The sequence below is a fragment of the Bidens hawaiensis genome, unplaced genomic scaffold (genome assembly GCF_021521415.1).
Source record: "Bidens hawaiensis isolate Kalapana, Puna unplaced genomic scaffold, B.hawaiensis_p1.1 tig00000780_1, whole genome shotgun sequence".
NCBI lineage: Eukaryota > Viridiplantae > Streptophyta > Magnoliopsida > Asterales > Asteraceae > Bidens > Bidens hawaiensis.
The window spans coordinates 4,923,772-4,936,846 of NW_027491045.1; the positions used below are offsets into that span (position 1 = coordinate 4,923,772).

The following is a 13,075-nucleotide window of genomic DNA, read 5'->3' on the forward strand; positions in this document are numbered from 1 at the left end:
TGTTCTCTAGTTATATAAAAGTAATTATGCTAGTTATATGTGGTAGAGTCATTTTGTGTATATGTAGAGTAATTATCATGTATAAGTAGAGTAATTATTGAAACACAATTACTCTACTTATGACATAAGATTATTCTAGTTGTATGTATACTCGCAACCTAACTGACCTAATTTCCTGATCACACTTAGCACCTGAATAGCATGTCTAGCAATTTGTTGATGTAAACAACAAATCAAACAATTTAAAAATCCGTTTACATTGATTTGGTGAATAAGCTAATTCAATATTTCTCTATTGCCTAATCAATCAACCATCCATTTTGATCATCCTCTCATGGATCATTCCCGTCTATCTCAACTATCAATCATCTTATCCCCGACGATCTTAATATACCGCCAACGCTGCTTACAAATTTGATCAAACTCCCTTGTTTACGGATATGCCACCATGCGATTTCTATTTTTCTTTGATTCACGCGATTAATAGGTTAATTTTGTTTGTATTTGATCGAGACCCGTATTTAATTATCCTATTTTTTGTAGTTGGTCGAAAATAATCTACTTCAAAAGATCACCAGTCTCACCTTACGCCCTATTTTTTCTCATTGTACCCCTTAATAAAACTTAATTTCGTTACTTTTCTCCGAATTTCAAACTGATGTTTTAGGACTTTTAATCGACATGATGATACAGTCGATTGATATAAAATTTACCTAGAAAGGTGCTCCAAACGATAAAAGAGTTATTCAGTTCTTGTGTTTAAACTTCAAATTAACAAAAATAAGTCATTTGGAGCATAATTTCAAGATAAGTTTTACATCAATTAACTCGTATCTTCTTTCCGATCAAAAACCTAAAACATTAGTTTGAAATTTTTTCTACATTAACGGAGTTAAGTTTTTTTTAACAGGTCCAATGAGCAAAAATAGTGCAAAAAGTTGGACCGGTGGCAAAAAAATTAGAGAGAAGAATATTATCGAGCAAGTGTAACATAATAATAATAGTATAATAATAATTATCCGTTAATTACATATCCATTGGTAATCAAATGGAGAAAATAAGTCTATGGATGACAAAAGGTGTCGGTAATCCCTCGCTAATTAGTCTGTTAGTAATCGCTCGGCAATCTGTCGCAAATCAGATTACCCCCAACTGTATTATCATTTATTGATGACACTTAGGTTGTTGGATACTCTTTAGTTTAGTAATGGTATAAAGTATAAACAAATATTCTTTTCTTGTATAAATTAGATCCAAAAGGACAAGGCAGGAAAAAAACAACTTGACAAAGGAATGAAGGCAGGAAGACATGATGCTAAGTAAAGAATAAACGGAAAAGGATGATTTAATTATAAGTATCACGCAACGACAATCATCATCTTCATTTGGACATTTACTATTTTATCAACATGGATTCATTTTTTTGTGTATTTTACGTTAAATGAATAAACATATATTATAACAATAATCAACATATATTCTGTTACTCGAAAACTTCATCCAACTATATTACCCTTTTCCAATCTACCTCTATTATTAAAACAGAACTATTCTTTCACTTGTCATTCAACGAGTGTAGTCAACTAGAATGTCAACTAATACTGCTACCATTTATAGAATTACTAACAAATTTACAAATATAACTTTAAATGTTATATTAAATGAGGTTTTTAGATATTTATGATTATAAAATTTTATTTATTATTACTTTATCTTATTAATTCATAAGGTATATTCTTATAGCGTATATATTATATATTAAATTTAACTTTTTTGTTGCATTTTTTGACTACCTATGTATTATGCGGGCTATATTCTAGTTTTAATCAAAACAACTCATGTGTTACTTAACCGTTGTGATAACTTACATTTATATCAATATTAGTCAATCTTTGGGAATTTAATTCAAACCTTAATAATCAATTCAAATTTTGTATTTGAGTCGATTTCCGAACACCCTTTACCTAAAAAAGAAAACAATAAATAAATAAACTAGCTTAAAAGCCAATAATAAATTTTTAGACATATAGACTAAAGACTTCTTAAGACTGCTGCTGCTTGAAGGTTCGTTTAATCCGGTCAAAAACCATGTCGTTAATACTCCTTTTTTGAGTAGAAAACCTTGTTAACTTTGTTGAAGTTTATTTGTATATAAAATTATATTCTTACTAATAGATCTATTTGGTCAAAAATGTAATAGAAAATTATACGTGTAACATACCATAGATCTATTTGCTTTTATATGTAAGAGTAATTAATGATCTTGCCATTTAGATAAATACTCTAAAGATGAGGATGTCCTGTAGTTTAATTTAAAATATACATAACCTTTACCTTTTGAACCAATAAAGAAATTAAAGGAAGATTTGCATATAATTTTTTTATTAGTATGTTATCCTTTATATATGTCATTATTAGTTATCATTGTTCATTTCTTTTGATATTAAATTCTTTAGTTCACCCTGAAAAACATTTCATCTTCTTCCTTTCCTCTTCTTCTTTTGTTCCATTGTTAAATCTTAGATAGCATTTAAAAGAGAGAGAGAGAGAAATATAATCACACAAATGGTGGTGTTACAACATGATCATTCATTGTCCCTTATTGATTTGAATCCAAAATATCCGTATGATGAAACAATATATGATGATGAGGAAGATTTGATAGTTAAACAAGCCTTTCAAAGTTCATGTGATCGTTGTCATCAAGAGATTACCTACTACCACAAGTGTTATTATAAATGTGATCAATGCGACTACTCTCTTCACAAATTATGCGGAGAGGTTCCAATAGAGTTGCAACATGCTTCGCATAGTGCACATACTCTTACCCTCTTTCTAGAAAAGCCGCAAGGACATTGTCAAATATGCAGAAGTACTTTTCAGCATAGTCAATTCCAATATCATTGTTCTATATGTATGTTTAACATGTGTTTAGGTTGCGCTATGGGTGAGGTACAATGCCACAGTATTTATCACCCAAGCCACCAACACCCTTTAATTCCCGCTTGTAAGCAGCGACAAACTTTAGCCGAATGTGATGTTTGTGGGGAAGAACATAAAGGGGTCTTCTATGAATGTTTCACATGCTTTAGTTTCCTTATGCATAGCGAGTGTGCTTTCAAGCCGAAAAGATTGTTAATTCAAGATGTCACAAGTGGCTTTTTCTTTCATACCCATCCACTCATCCTCACGTACTCATTTCCAAGAGTATATCAAAAGGCAAAATTTGATCCTTCATGTAGGTTATGTGACCATTCATTTTCTCATAGTGAGAACCTTTGGGTCTATATGTGCGAAAAATGCAGATATTATGTCCATCTTAAATGTACAAATTTAAGATGTGAATCCTCTGGTTCAGGTAAGTATTTATTTTTATAGTACTTAATTGCATAAAAATGTAAAATACTATATAGTTTTCCGAAAAATCTATACCATATTTATGCAGTTTAGTGTTGTTATGCATGCTTTTCTTAATGTAAGTGTCAAATTGTTGACATGTTAAAATTCTTTATAAACTATTTCATCGAAGATCGACTTTTGTATATCTCATGAGCTTTCTTTTTCTTTAAATTTTATTGTTGTACTCAACTAGTAGACAAAATTAGAGAAAACATTCTTTATGTTTTTATCTACTTTCATTGTTGCATCCTTAACGTTTAAAATGACATTAGGCATCCTTTACGTTTCTTTTTATTTCAGGGTTTATCATTTATTCTTAACTATATTAGTTTTTTAGGTTAAGTAATGACATGTGCCAAATATGTCAAGATAAGCTAGTCTTTTACGCATCCTCCATATTAAATAAAACGCACCATAAACCCTATGTGATCACCCTCAATTCGAGGAAAGTTTATTAACATTACAAAAGATGTTTTCAGACTTTGATATAATGTACAGTGTCAAAGGGATTGTAGCCAAATGGTGTTAAGGTGTTTGTTAAGATAGAGTGTTTCTTCAAAATGATAAGGGTAAGCACCTGAGTTCATAGGGATGCTGATGTGAGCCTTTTGTAGTAGGCAAACACTCCTAAGAAATTAGTAGAGAGACAAGAGCAATTTGGAACAATTTTCTGATAATATTTTTCAAAAGCAAATACAAGAAATAAATATGCAATGGATATGAACACATGATGCCCGTTATCCTTATTTCTTGAACACATGCATGTAACAACTACCTACCATGCTCCACTAACTACCTACATGCACCACTACTTGAAAAATAACTAATTAACATGTGTTAAAAAGAAAATTACTAATTGCATCATCGTTCATGCATGCATTCATTCACTCCAAAAGCCTTGTGGGTTTCTTGGATACTCTCTTGGGTCTTTCACTGGGCTCATCTTCTAGTTGGGCTTCGGTTGTAGCAATTGGGCTAGAATGGGCTGTAACATCTCCCTCCCCATGAGAACCGACATTGTCCTCGATGTCAAATCTGGAAACTGTTCTTTCAAGCTTTCTACATCTTCCCATGTAGCCTCTTCTAATGGTTTGTTCACCCACTTGACTAGTACTTGTTGCACATTCTCATTTGTGATGCGACTATCTGTTATTATTTCTGGTAATGAAGCTATTTCAATATCTGGATAAATGTGTTTGAGGTCACCCGTTGGATCCCTTTTATCGCCATAACTTTGTTTAAGTAGGGTCACGTGAAAGATCGGGTGGATTTTGGATCCAGTAGGTAAATCCAACTTGTACGCCACTTTGCCAATCCGCTCGATTATCTTGTATGGCCCATAGTAACGACGAGAGAGTTTCTGATTTAGCCGATGATGTACTGATTTTTGACGATACTTGTGTAGCCGTAATAACACGAAATCTCCCACAGCAAACTCCTTATCGATCCGCTTTTTATTTGCTTGTTTAACCATTCGAGATTTGGCTGCCGTGATAGAAGCTTTCAAGGATTGCAAAATTTGTTGGTGTAAGATCATTGAAGCTTCTATTGATCCAGTTTTAGTCGACCCGGGAACATAATCATGAATGGCCGTGACTTCTCTCCCGTATAGGGCTCGAAACGGTGACATATTAATTGCAGAATGATGGCTTGTATTGTATGAAAATTCGGCTAAATACAAGTATCGTTCCCATGTTTTAGGGCTGTCGAAAACGAAAGCCCTCAAGAACATTTCAAGACACCGATTCACCACTTCCGTCTGACCATCCGTTTGCGGATGATACGCACTAGAGTGCAGCAACTTAGTACCCATTTGTTTGAATAACTCTTTCCAAAAATGGCTTACGAACAATGGATCTCGATCCGAAACTATCGTTTTTGGTAATCCGTGCAAATGATAAATTTCCTTCATGAAAATTGTGGCTAACGATACGACTGTGTATGTGGTGGGTAACGATATGAAATGAGCAAATTTAGATAGTCGGTCTACCACCACCCAGATGACGGTTTTGCCCTTCGAACTTGATAACCCAGTAATAAAATCCATGGAAATATCTACCCAAGGGTATTCGGGTGTGGGTAGTGGCTGCAACAGACCATATGGTTTGTTATTTGGATTCTTTATGGCTTGACAAACTTGACAAGTTTTAACGAAATTGGTTACGTCTCGTTTCAGCCCTAACCAAGTAAACGAGTTTGCCATTCGTTTAAACGTAGCGTTGACACCGGAGTGACCACCTAAAAACGACGAGTGGAATTCTTGTAGAATGCGTTGTCTCACATTTGAGATTGGTGGTACCAAAAGTCTGCCCTTGATATACATCAAACCATTCTGGTAAACATGGTGGGGAAAAGTCACCGGGTCATCTTTAACATTAGCGACCAATTGACTACCGTTCTTATCCGATAGGTAGTATGAACGAAGCTCCTCGAGCCAGGTAGCCATCGGGTAAGAAATCGACAATAGCGACGGAATATCGATACGACTTAAAGCATCAGCTACACTGTTCTCTTTACCCGGTTTGAAATGAATTTCAAAATCAAAACCCATAAGTTTTATGACCCACTTCTGTTGTTATGGTGTTTGGATGTGCTTCAAACTGTGGTGGTCAGTATAAATTCTAAAGTGACGGCCCAATAGATATTGGCGCCATTTCTTACTGATTCGGTGATAGCGTATAATTCTTTCGTATAAGTTGACTGACCTTGCATTGTCGAACACAATTTCTTGCTAAAAAAAGCAATGGGTTGGTTATTCTGCGAAAGAAACGCGCCAATAGCTTGACCAGAAGCGTCGGTGGTAACGTCAAAGGGTTCTTCAAAATTGGGTAGAGCGAGGGTGACTAGCTTTTGCATGTGACTTTTCAGTTGCATGAATGCTTCTGTTGCATGCACAGTCCATGCAAATTCACGCAATTTGAGGATATCAGTCAATGGTGCTGCAATTTGGGCATATCCTTTCACAAAGCGCTGGTAGTAACCGGTGAGGCCTAAAAACGCTCGAAGTGTTGTGAACGATGTGGGTGTCGGCTAACGTTGAATTGCTTCGATTTTATCCGGTTCCGGTGACACCTTGTGATGATATCCTATGACCCAAAAATGAGATTTCTGGAACACCGAAAGTACACTTGGAAGCTTTAGCATGGAAGTGGTTTTCATGCAATTTTTGAAATACATATTTAAGATGACCATAGTGTTCCTCTTTAGAGTTGCTGTAGATTAAAATGTCATCTAAAAAAACTAAAACAAACTTTCGAAGAACCGTTCGGAATAAATCGTTCATGGCGGATTGAAAGGTTGATGGTGCGTTGGTAAGGCCAAATGGCATCACTAGAAATTCATAGTGACCGTCCATCGTTCGAAAAGCGGTTTTATGGGTATCATCAGTCGCTACACGGATTTGATGGTACCGGATCGCAAATCAATTTTGGAAAAAATGGTTGCGCCATGGAGTTCATCAAGAAGTTCATCGATCGTTGGAATTGGAAAGCGATCACGCACCGTAACCGCATTCAAGGCACGATAGTCCACACAAAAACGCCAAGTACCGTATTTCTTTTTGACCAACAGAACGGGCGAGGAAAACGGACTTTGACTTGGTCGAATTATGCCGTTAGTAAGCATTTCGGATATAAGTTGGGTCATGATTTGTTTCTGGTAGTGAGGGTATCGATACGGTTTGACATTGATGGGTTGGTTGTTATTTAGAAGGGTGATGTGGTGGTCATGAGGGCGGGTTGGAGGTAATGAACATGGTTCTGTAAAGATGGGTTGAAAAAGTTCTAAAAGGGTTGTGATATTTGGGTCATTGGTTGTTGGAGTATCCGGGAGAAGTGGTTTGGGATTGGGTGGGTTAACCGTTAATGTGTGTAGCGAGGCAATGGATCCGTGACGTAGGAGGGTGGACAGGGAACTTGGTGATACCGGTTTTGTTAATGGTTCTCCCCGAAGGATGGTGGTGTTGCCGTTGGTTGTGAATGATATTTCTGGAATTGAAAAGTTGGCGGTTATGGACCCCAAACTGCCTAACCATGATATACCGAGAACGATGTCTGCGCCCTGGACCGGGAAAATGAAGAATGGTATTTTGAAGTTGGTGTTTTGTAGTTGCACATCCACATCATGGCAATATCCTTGGCAATGGATAAACTGCCCATTTCCAACCATAACGGAAAAAGGTTGTAAACTTTGTGTAGGTAAATGAAGGTTGGCGGCTATGCGCGGCTGAATTGTGTTATGTGTGCTGCCACAGTCGATCAAAACGGTGACCGGAGCACCGCGAATATAGCCTGTGATTCGTAGGGTTTGGATGGAACTTAGCCCAAAAAATGCGGCGTCAGATAAGGACATGAATTGAGGTTTATTGGATTCGTCGGTTGGTTGTGGTGTGGGTTCGTCCGACATAGTTTCTTGATCGTCGTTGTCAACAATTAACAGAAACTGAGGAGGAGAACACTTGTGTCCAGAAAAAATTTTTTCCGGGCAACGAAAACAAAGTCCTTCCTTCCGACGTTGTTGAATGGCTTCCGGCGATAGCTTTGTAAATGGTAATGGTTTCGGTGGTGCTTGTAGCAACGGTGGTAAAGAGGGTGTGCTCGTATTGGTAGGCTTAGTGGTTGAAGATGATGGAGATTGTGACTGAGAAGTAGGAGAAATGGTCGTGAGTGGGGTGGTTGTTTGCGACACGTAGGGTTTAGGATAAGATGAGTATTTTGGCTTTGTAAACTGGGTCAATTTATCCTCCACTAAACAAGCTAACCCGCATGCATCGTGGTAAGTTGTTGGTTTGAGGATTGCTAGCTCAGATTGTATCTCAGGTTTAAGTCCCGAAATAAAGCAATTACGTAGCGTTTGTGGTGAAAGTCCGATAATGCGGTTGCTAATCTTTTCAAATTCCGTTTGGTATTCTGGCACGGATGTTGTTTGTCGGAGCTTAAAAAGTGTTGCTTCATGGTTTTCATACGTGGACGGGCCAAATCGGAGCTCCATTTCCCTTTTAAATTCCGTCCATGAACCCAATAAGAAGTTTTGCGCTTGATTTTGATACCAAGAGAGGGCGTCCCCAACGAAATGGAAGGCGGTGAGTTCGAAGCGTTCGTCTTGTGGAATGTGATAGTAGTTAAAGAAATGGTCGGCTTGAAATATCCAGCCGAGTGGATTGGAGCCGTCAAAAGGTGGGAGGTTACTTTTTGGGTGGCGAGGTCTTTGTTGATTGTTGTGAATGCGATGAACACGGTTTGGCGATTGAGGTTGATTGAACAGGTCGTCATCGTGTAGGTTGTCGGTGAGTTTAGTGACGTGATTGACTAGGTTGGCTGTAGTTTCGGCTTGGGAATCAAGTTTGGCATTAAGATTAGTGGTGGCTTGAACAAGGGCGGCTAGTTGTGTTTGAATATTGACTTGGCTGTTGGTGGCAGTAGAGGTGATTTGGATGAGTTGAGATAGTTGATCGGATACGGTGGGTGGAAAATCATCGGTACCGGAATTTTCTTTGCGAGGCGGCATGATGGAGGTGATTCGTGAATGAAAGCATCAAATGATGGGAGCCTTTTGTAGTAGGCAAACACTCCTAAGAAATTAGTAGAGAGACAAGAGCAATTTGGAACAATTTTCTGATAATATTTTTCAAAAGCAAAAACAATAAATAAATATGCAATGGATATGAACACATGATGCCCATGATCCTTATTTCTTGAAGACATGCATGTAACAACTACCTACCATGCTTCACTAACTACCTACATGCACCACTACTTGAAAAATAACTAATTAACATGTGTTAAAAAGAAAATTACTAATTGCATCCACATTCATGCATGCATTCATTCACTTCAAAAGCCTTGTGGGTTTCTTGGATACTATCTTGGGTCTTTCACTGGGCTCTTCTAATTGGGCTTCGGTTGTAGCAATTGGGCTAGAATGGGCTGTAACAGATGCGCGAGCACAAGTCGGTAGGGTACTTTATTTTATTTCTTTGATTGATAAAATAAATATGTAAAAATAGATAATAGATTATTGGATAAAAAATATAAAAAAATAGATTATAGATTAACTAAATAGAATAACTAAAATGACACTATTTTGTTAATATGAAAGTAAAAGGTTAATAGAAAATAAATGAAACCACTAACTTTATTAATGGTTTCCGATTAATAACAAAATAGTAAATAATTATTCCATCAATACCGGCTTACGGAAAAAAAAAACTCAAAAATATGATTCTTTTTCTTCATCAGGTTACATGTGTTTTATTTAATATGATAGATGTGTGAAAGACTAGATAATTACCATCACATGTTTTGCATATGTAATATGCCCAGCTATCACCGCGTCATAATATTGTTCGCTTTGGTCTTGACATACCACCGTCTCACGGATTTGCTTTTGGTTGTTCAAGTAAAGACTTACCATGAGGTACCCATCCTGATACTACTCCTACCTAAGCATGCTTAACTGTGGAATTCTCCTCTCATCCACTACCATTAAGCTCCCAAAACGTGTTATGATGGGAAAGGTATCCACCTTTTTATAAGAAGGCTTTGTTATCCTCCCCAAACAATGTGGGATGTCACAATCCATCCCCCTTAGGGGTCCAAACATGCTTGGGGCGCTTAATGGTAGTGGATGAAGGAGAACTTCACGGCTAAACGTGCTCAGGTGGAACTAGTATCAAGATGGGTGACCTACTGGGAAGTTTGAAAGTATAGACAAACATGAAGGGTGTTTTCAGTAAGTTTGTCCAACTTTTATTAGAGAGGAGCTCGGTTCCATATTGGTACTGATCCCAAACTTCCTTCTTGATCCTGATTTTCTTAAAAGCTTAGTACCGGCACCTTAGGAAAAAAATCGATAGATACTGGTACTGATCCATATATGTACCATAACTGTACTAATCCTGAAACATCAAATACTTGGTACTGAATGAGTACCAACGGTTCATGATCAACTGCAAGGGTAAATATAAACCAAAATTGTTGAAATAATTATACGTTACATTTTTTATGCTATTAACTGCTTTCATATCCTTTTTGTTCAATTAATTATTTAATTATGGTTCATGATTAGGTGCAGCTAGAACCTCAAAAAACAATCAAGACGACCCTAGTGTTTTCCATCTCCCGTTTCCCGATCAAACTCAAAATAAGTTCACAGAGCTCTTTTCTAGAGAAAGTAATGCAGAGAGCATAACTCATAAGAGTCATGAACACCCACTCATTCTTGTGGACACAATGATTAGTAAGGCTAAAGATTTATGCAATGGATGTTTGAGACCAATCATGGACATTCACTTTTACAAGTGCAACACATATGGATGTGATTTTGTTCTTCATGAGTTGTGCACTCGGTTGCCCTCAACATTAGACAAAACATGTCCAGCAAAACATGGCCTTCATCTTAATCAAGAGGTAATTCGTCCAAATGCGTTTTGTCGTCTCTGCAACCATTATTGCAAAGGATTTTTTTATAGTTGTTTATCTTGTCCTATTCCTTACACAATGGACGTTTCATGTGCACTCATAGTTCAAACAATCACACACAAATCTCATCCGTATCACTTACTTATAATAGCTGAGAAAAGAATGCACAAAGATTATTGCCGTATGTGTTTGACTAATTTCAACTCTAAGGGAGATACTTCATTTAGTTGCCATATTTGTAATTTTCATCTACATCGCGAGTGTGCTTTCTCATTCCCGGAGACAATTAGGCACAAGTATGACAAGCACCCGATGACCCTAAGTTGCTCCCCAGTAGAAAACCATGAGGGTGATTATTTTTGTGAAGTTTGTGAGGTCGAACTTAATCCGTATATTTCTTTCTATCATTGTCATGTATGTGTCCAGTCCATACATTCAACTTGTGCTCGGTTAAAAGCTCTACCCAAATTATTGAAATTGTATGGCTTGAGTGAGAAAACTATTTCTAAAAAGAATACTCATAAGAATAAATTTCACCGCCACCCTCTTTCTTTTGAGAAAGAGACTAGAAGTGATCGTGGTTGCTCACGGTGCCATCTCAGCTTGACGGGCGATTTCATCTTCAAGTGTCTGCAATGTGAATATGTAATGCATGCATTTCATCTATATGAGGAAGATGATATGAAATATAAAGTTATTAAATGGAATGAATATCCATATCATCGAAATGAATATCCATATCGCGAAATTCACTTGGTTCCGTCATTAAAGAGGACACGAAAAGATGGTCGTTGCCCGGTGTGCATACACGACATAAAGGGTGGTGATTATATCTTCCAGTGTGGCACATGTGACTATGCAATACATGCGTATCATGTTCATAATCCTCGTCGTCCGTTGTTGTAATTCTTGAGCATAGTGATCATACAAGATTCTCACCATCTATGTCACCAAAAAGCTATTTCTTAAAGTCTAAATATATGTATGTGTGTGTTTCAATAAAAATGTAATATTTCATTATATATATATATATATGTGTGTAGTTGTAATTCATGAGCTTAGTGATGATCATAGTTGCATCACTCTGCTCAAGTTTAACAGCTAAACTTAATGATTAAAAAACCGGTTTTTAAAACATTGCTTTACATTATTGATTCATTAGTTATGGTGTTCCATAGATGCAGATCAAATTTTAGCAGTTTTGGTTAAAAGAACCGTACGTCTATTATGAACTTGCTAAGAATTTGAATCGGTTAGTACTATTTTGTAAATATTGATTATTCCTTCCGTTAGTTATCACTGAACACATATACATTCAGTGGTGGATGTAGCATACAAGTAAGGGTATCCAAGGATATCCCTGGTATCCAACGATATCCCTCAACTTTCTTGGTGAAGTGAAAAAATAAAGCAAATTGTAGGAATTGAATCCATGACCTTTGTTTCCATAGTTTAGAACACTTTCCATTCGAGTCATTTTGTAGGCTTTTGTGTTAAAACATAACTATATACTAAAAATATAAATTTTATTTTTTTAACAACTAGGGCATCTCGGGAGAGTGGGCCTAGGTTCGTCGCCCTCCCCTTGGGGCGGGCCAAATAATCACACATTATAACACACAAACACACACACACACATACTCAAACTCTCTCCTTCTCAAGAATCAAGCATCAAGGACTAGATATCATCAAATTGTGCAAGAAATCGTTTAGGAAGCAAGATCATCATCTATACGTACGAATCAACTGTAAGGTCAAATAAAGGGATGTTCTTGATTAAAAGATGTGCTCTTATGATTAATACGAGCTGTAAAGCAAAATAATGTTCTATCTGGTCTTAAAGATTCATAAAGTATAAATCTTAATTTTGAATGGACCTTAGAACTTAGATCTCCCAAAGAAAGGCTTAGTTTTTAATAAAAAAAAGGTATATTGGTAGAGTTCTACTAGAGTTGGAAAGATGGAAACAGTCGTCGCCCCCCCCCCCCCCAAATTCGCCTAGGGGGCGGTGTTGTAGCCCCGTTGTCGCCCCAAAACCCTCAAATTTATAGCCCCACTACGGGTAGCCTTACAGATTAATGCCAGGAAGAAATATTAGCTGGTTTTATGTCTTTCATGTATATACAAAACTTTAGTTTATTCTATCAAATTTAAACTCATAATTGATCATAATGGACAAGATAGTGAGTGGATGGCCCGATTAGGAAGAGTCTTTTGTAAATCTGCATTGTCTTCCCTATCTATAACTGTCTGTTCAA

General features: G+C 36.8%; 2 protein-coding genes across 2 annotated transcripts in view; both read left to right on the top strand.

Annotated features, from left to right (window-relative positions):
- The window catches only part of LOC143539022 (mechanosensitive ion channel protein 10-like), a 250,122-nt gene that overhangs the window by 137,344 nt on the left and 99,703 nt on the right, over nt 1-13,075 (top strand). The gene's annotated exons all lie outside the window — the stretch shown is intronic.
- On the top strand, nt 2,566-11,723 carry LOC143536202 (uncharacterized). Its single transcript, XM_077030249.1, has 3 exons — nt 2,566-2,872; nt 10,465-10,805; nt 11,244-11,723. The coding sequence occupies exons 1-3, from the start codon at nt 2,566-2,568 to the stop codon at nt 11,721-11,723; spliced, it is 1,128 nt and encodes a 375-aa protein (XP_076886364.1).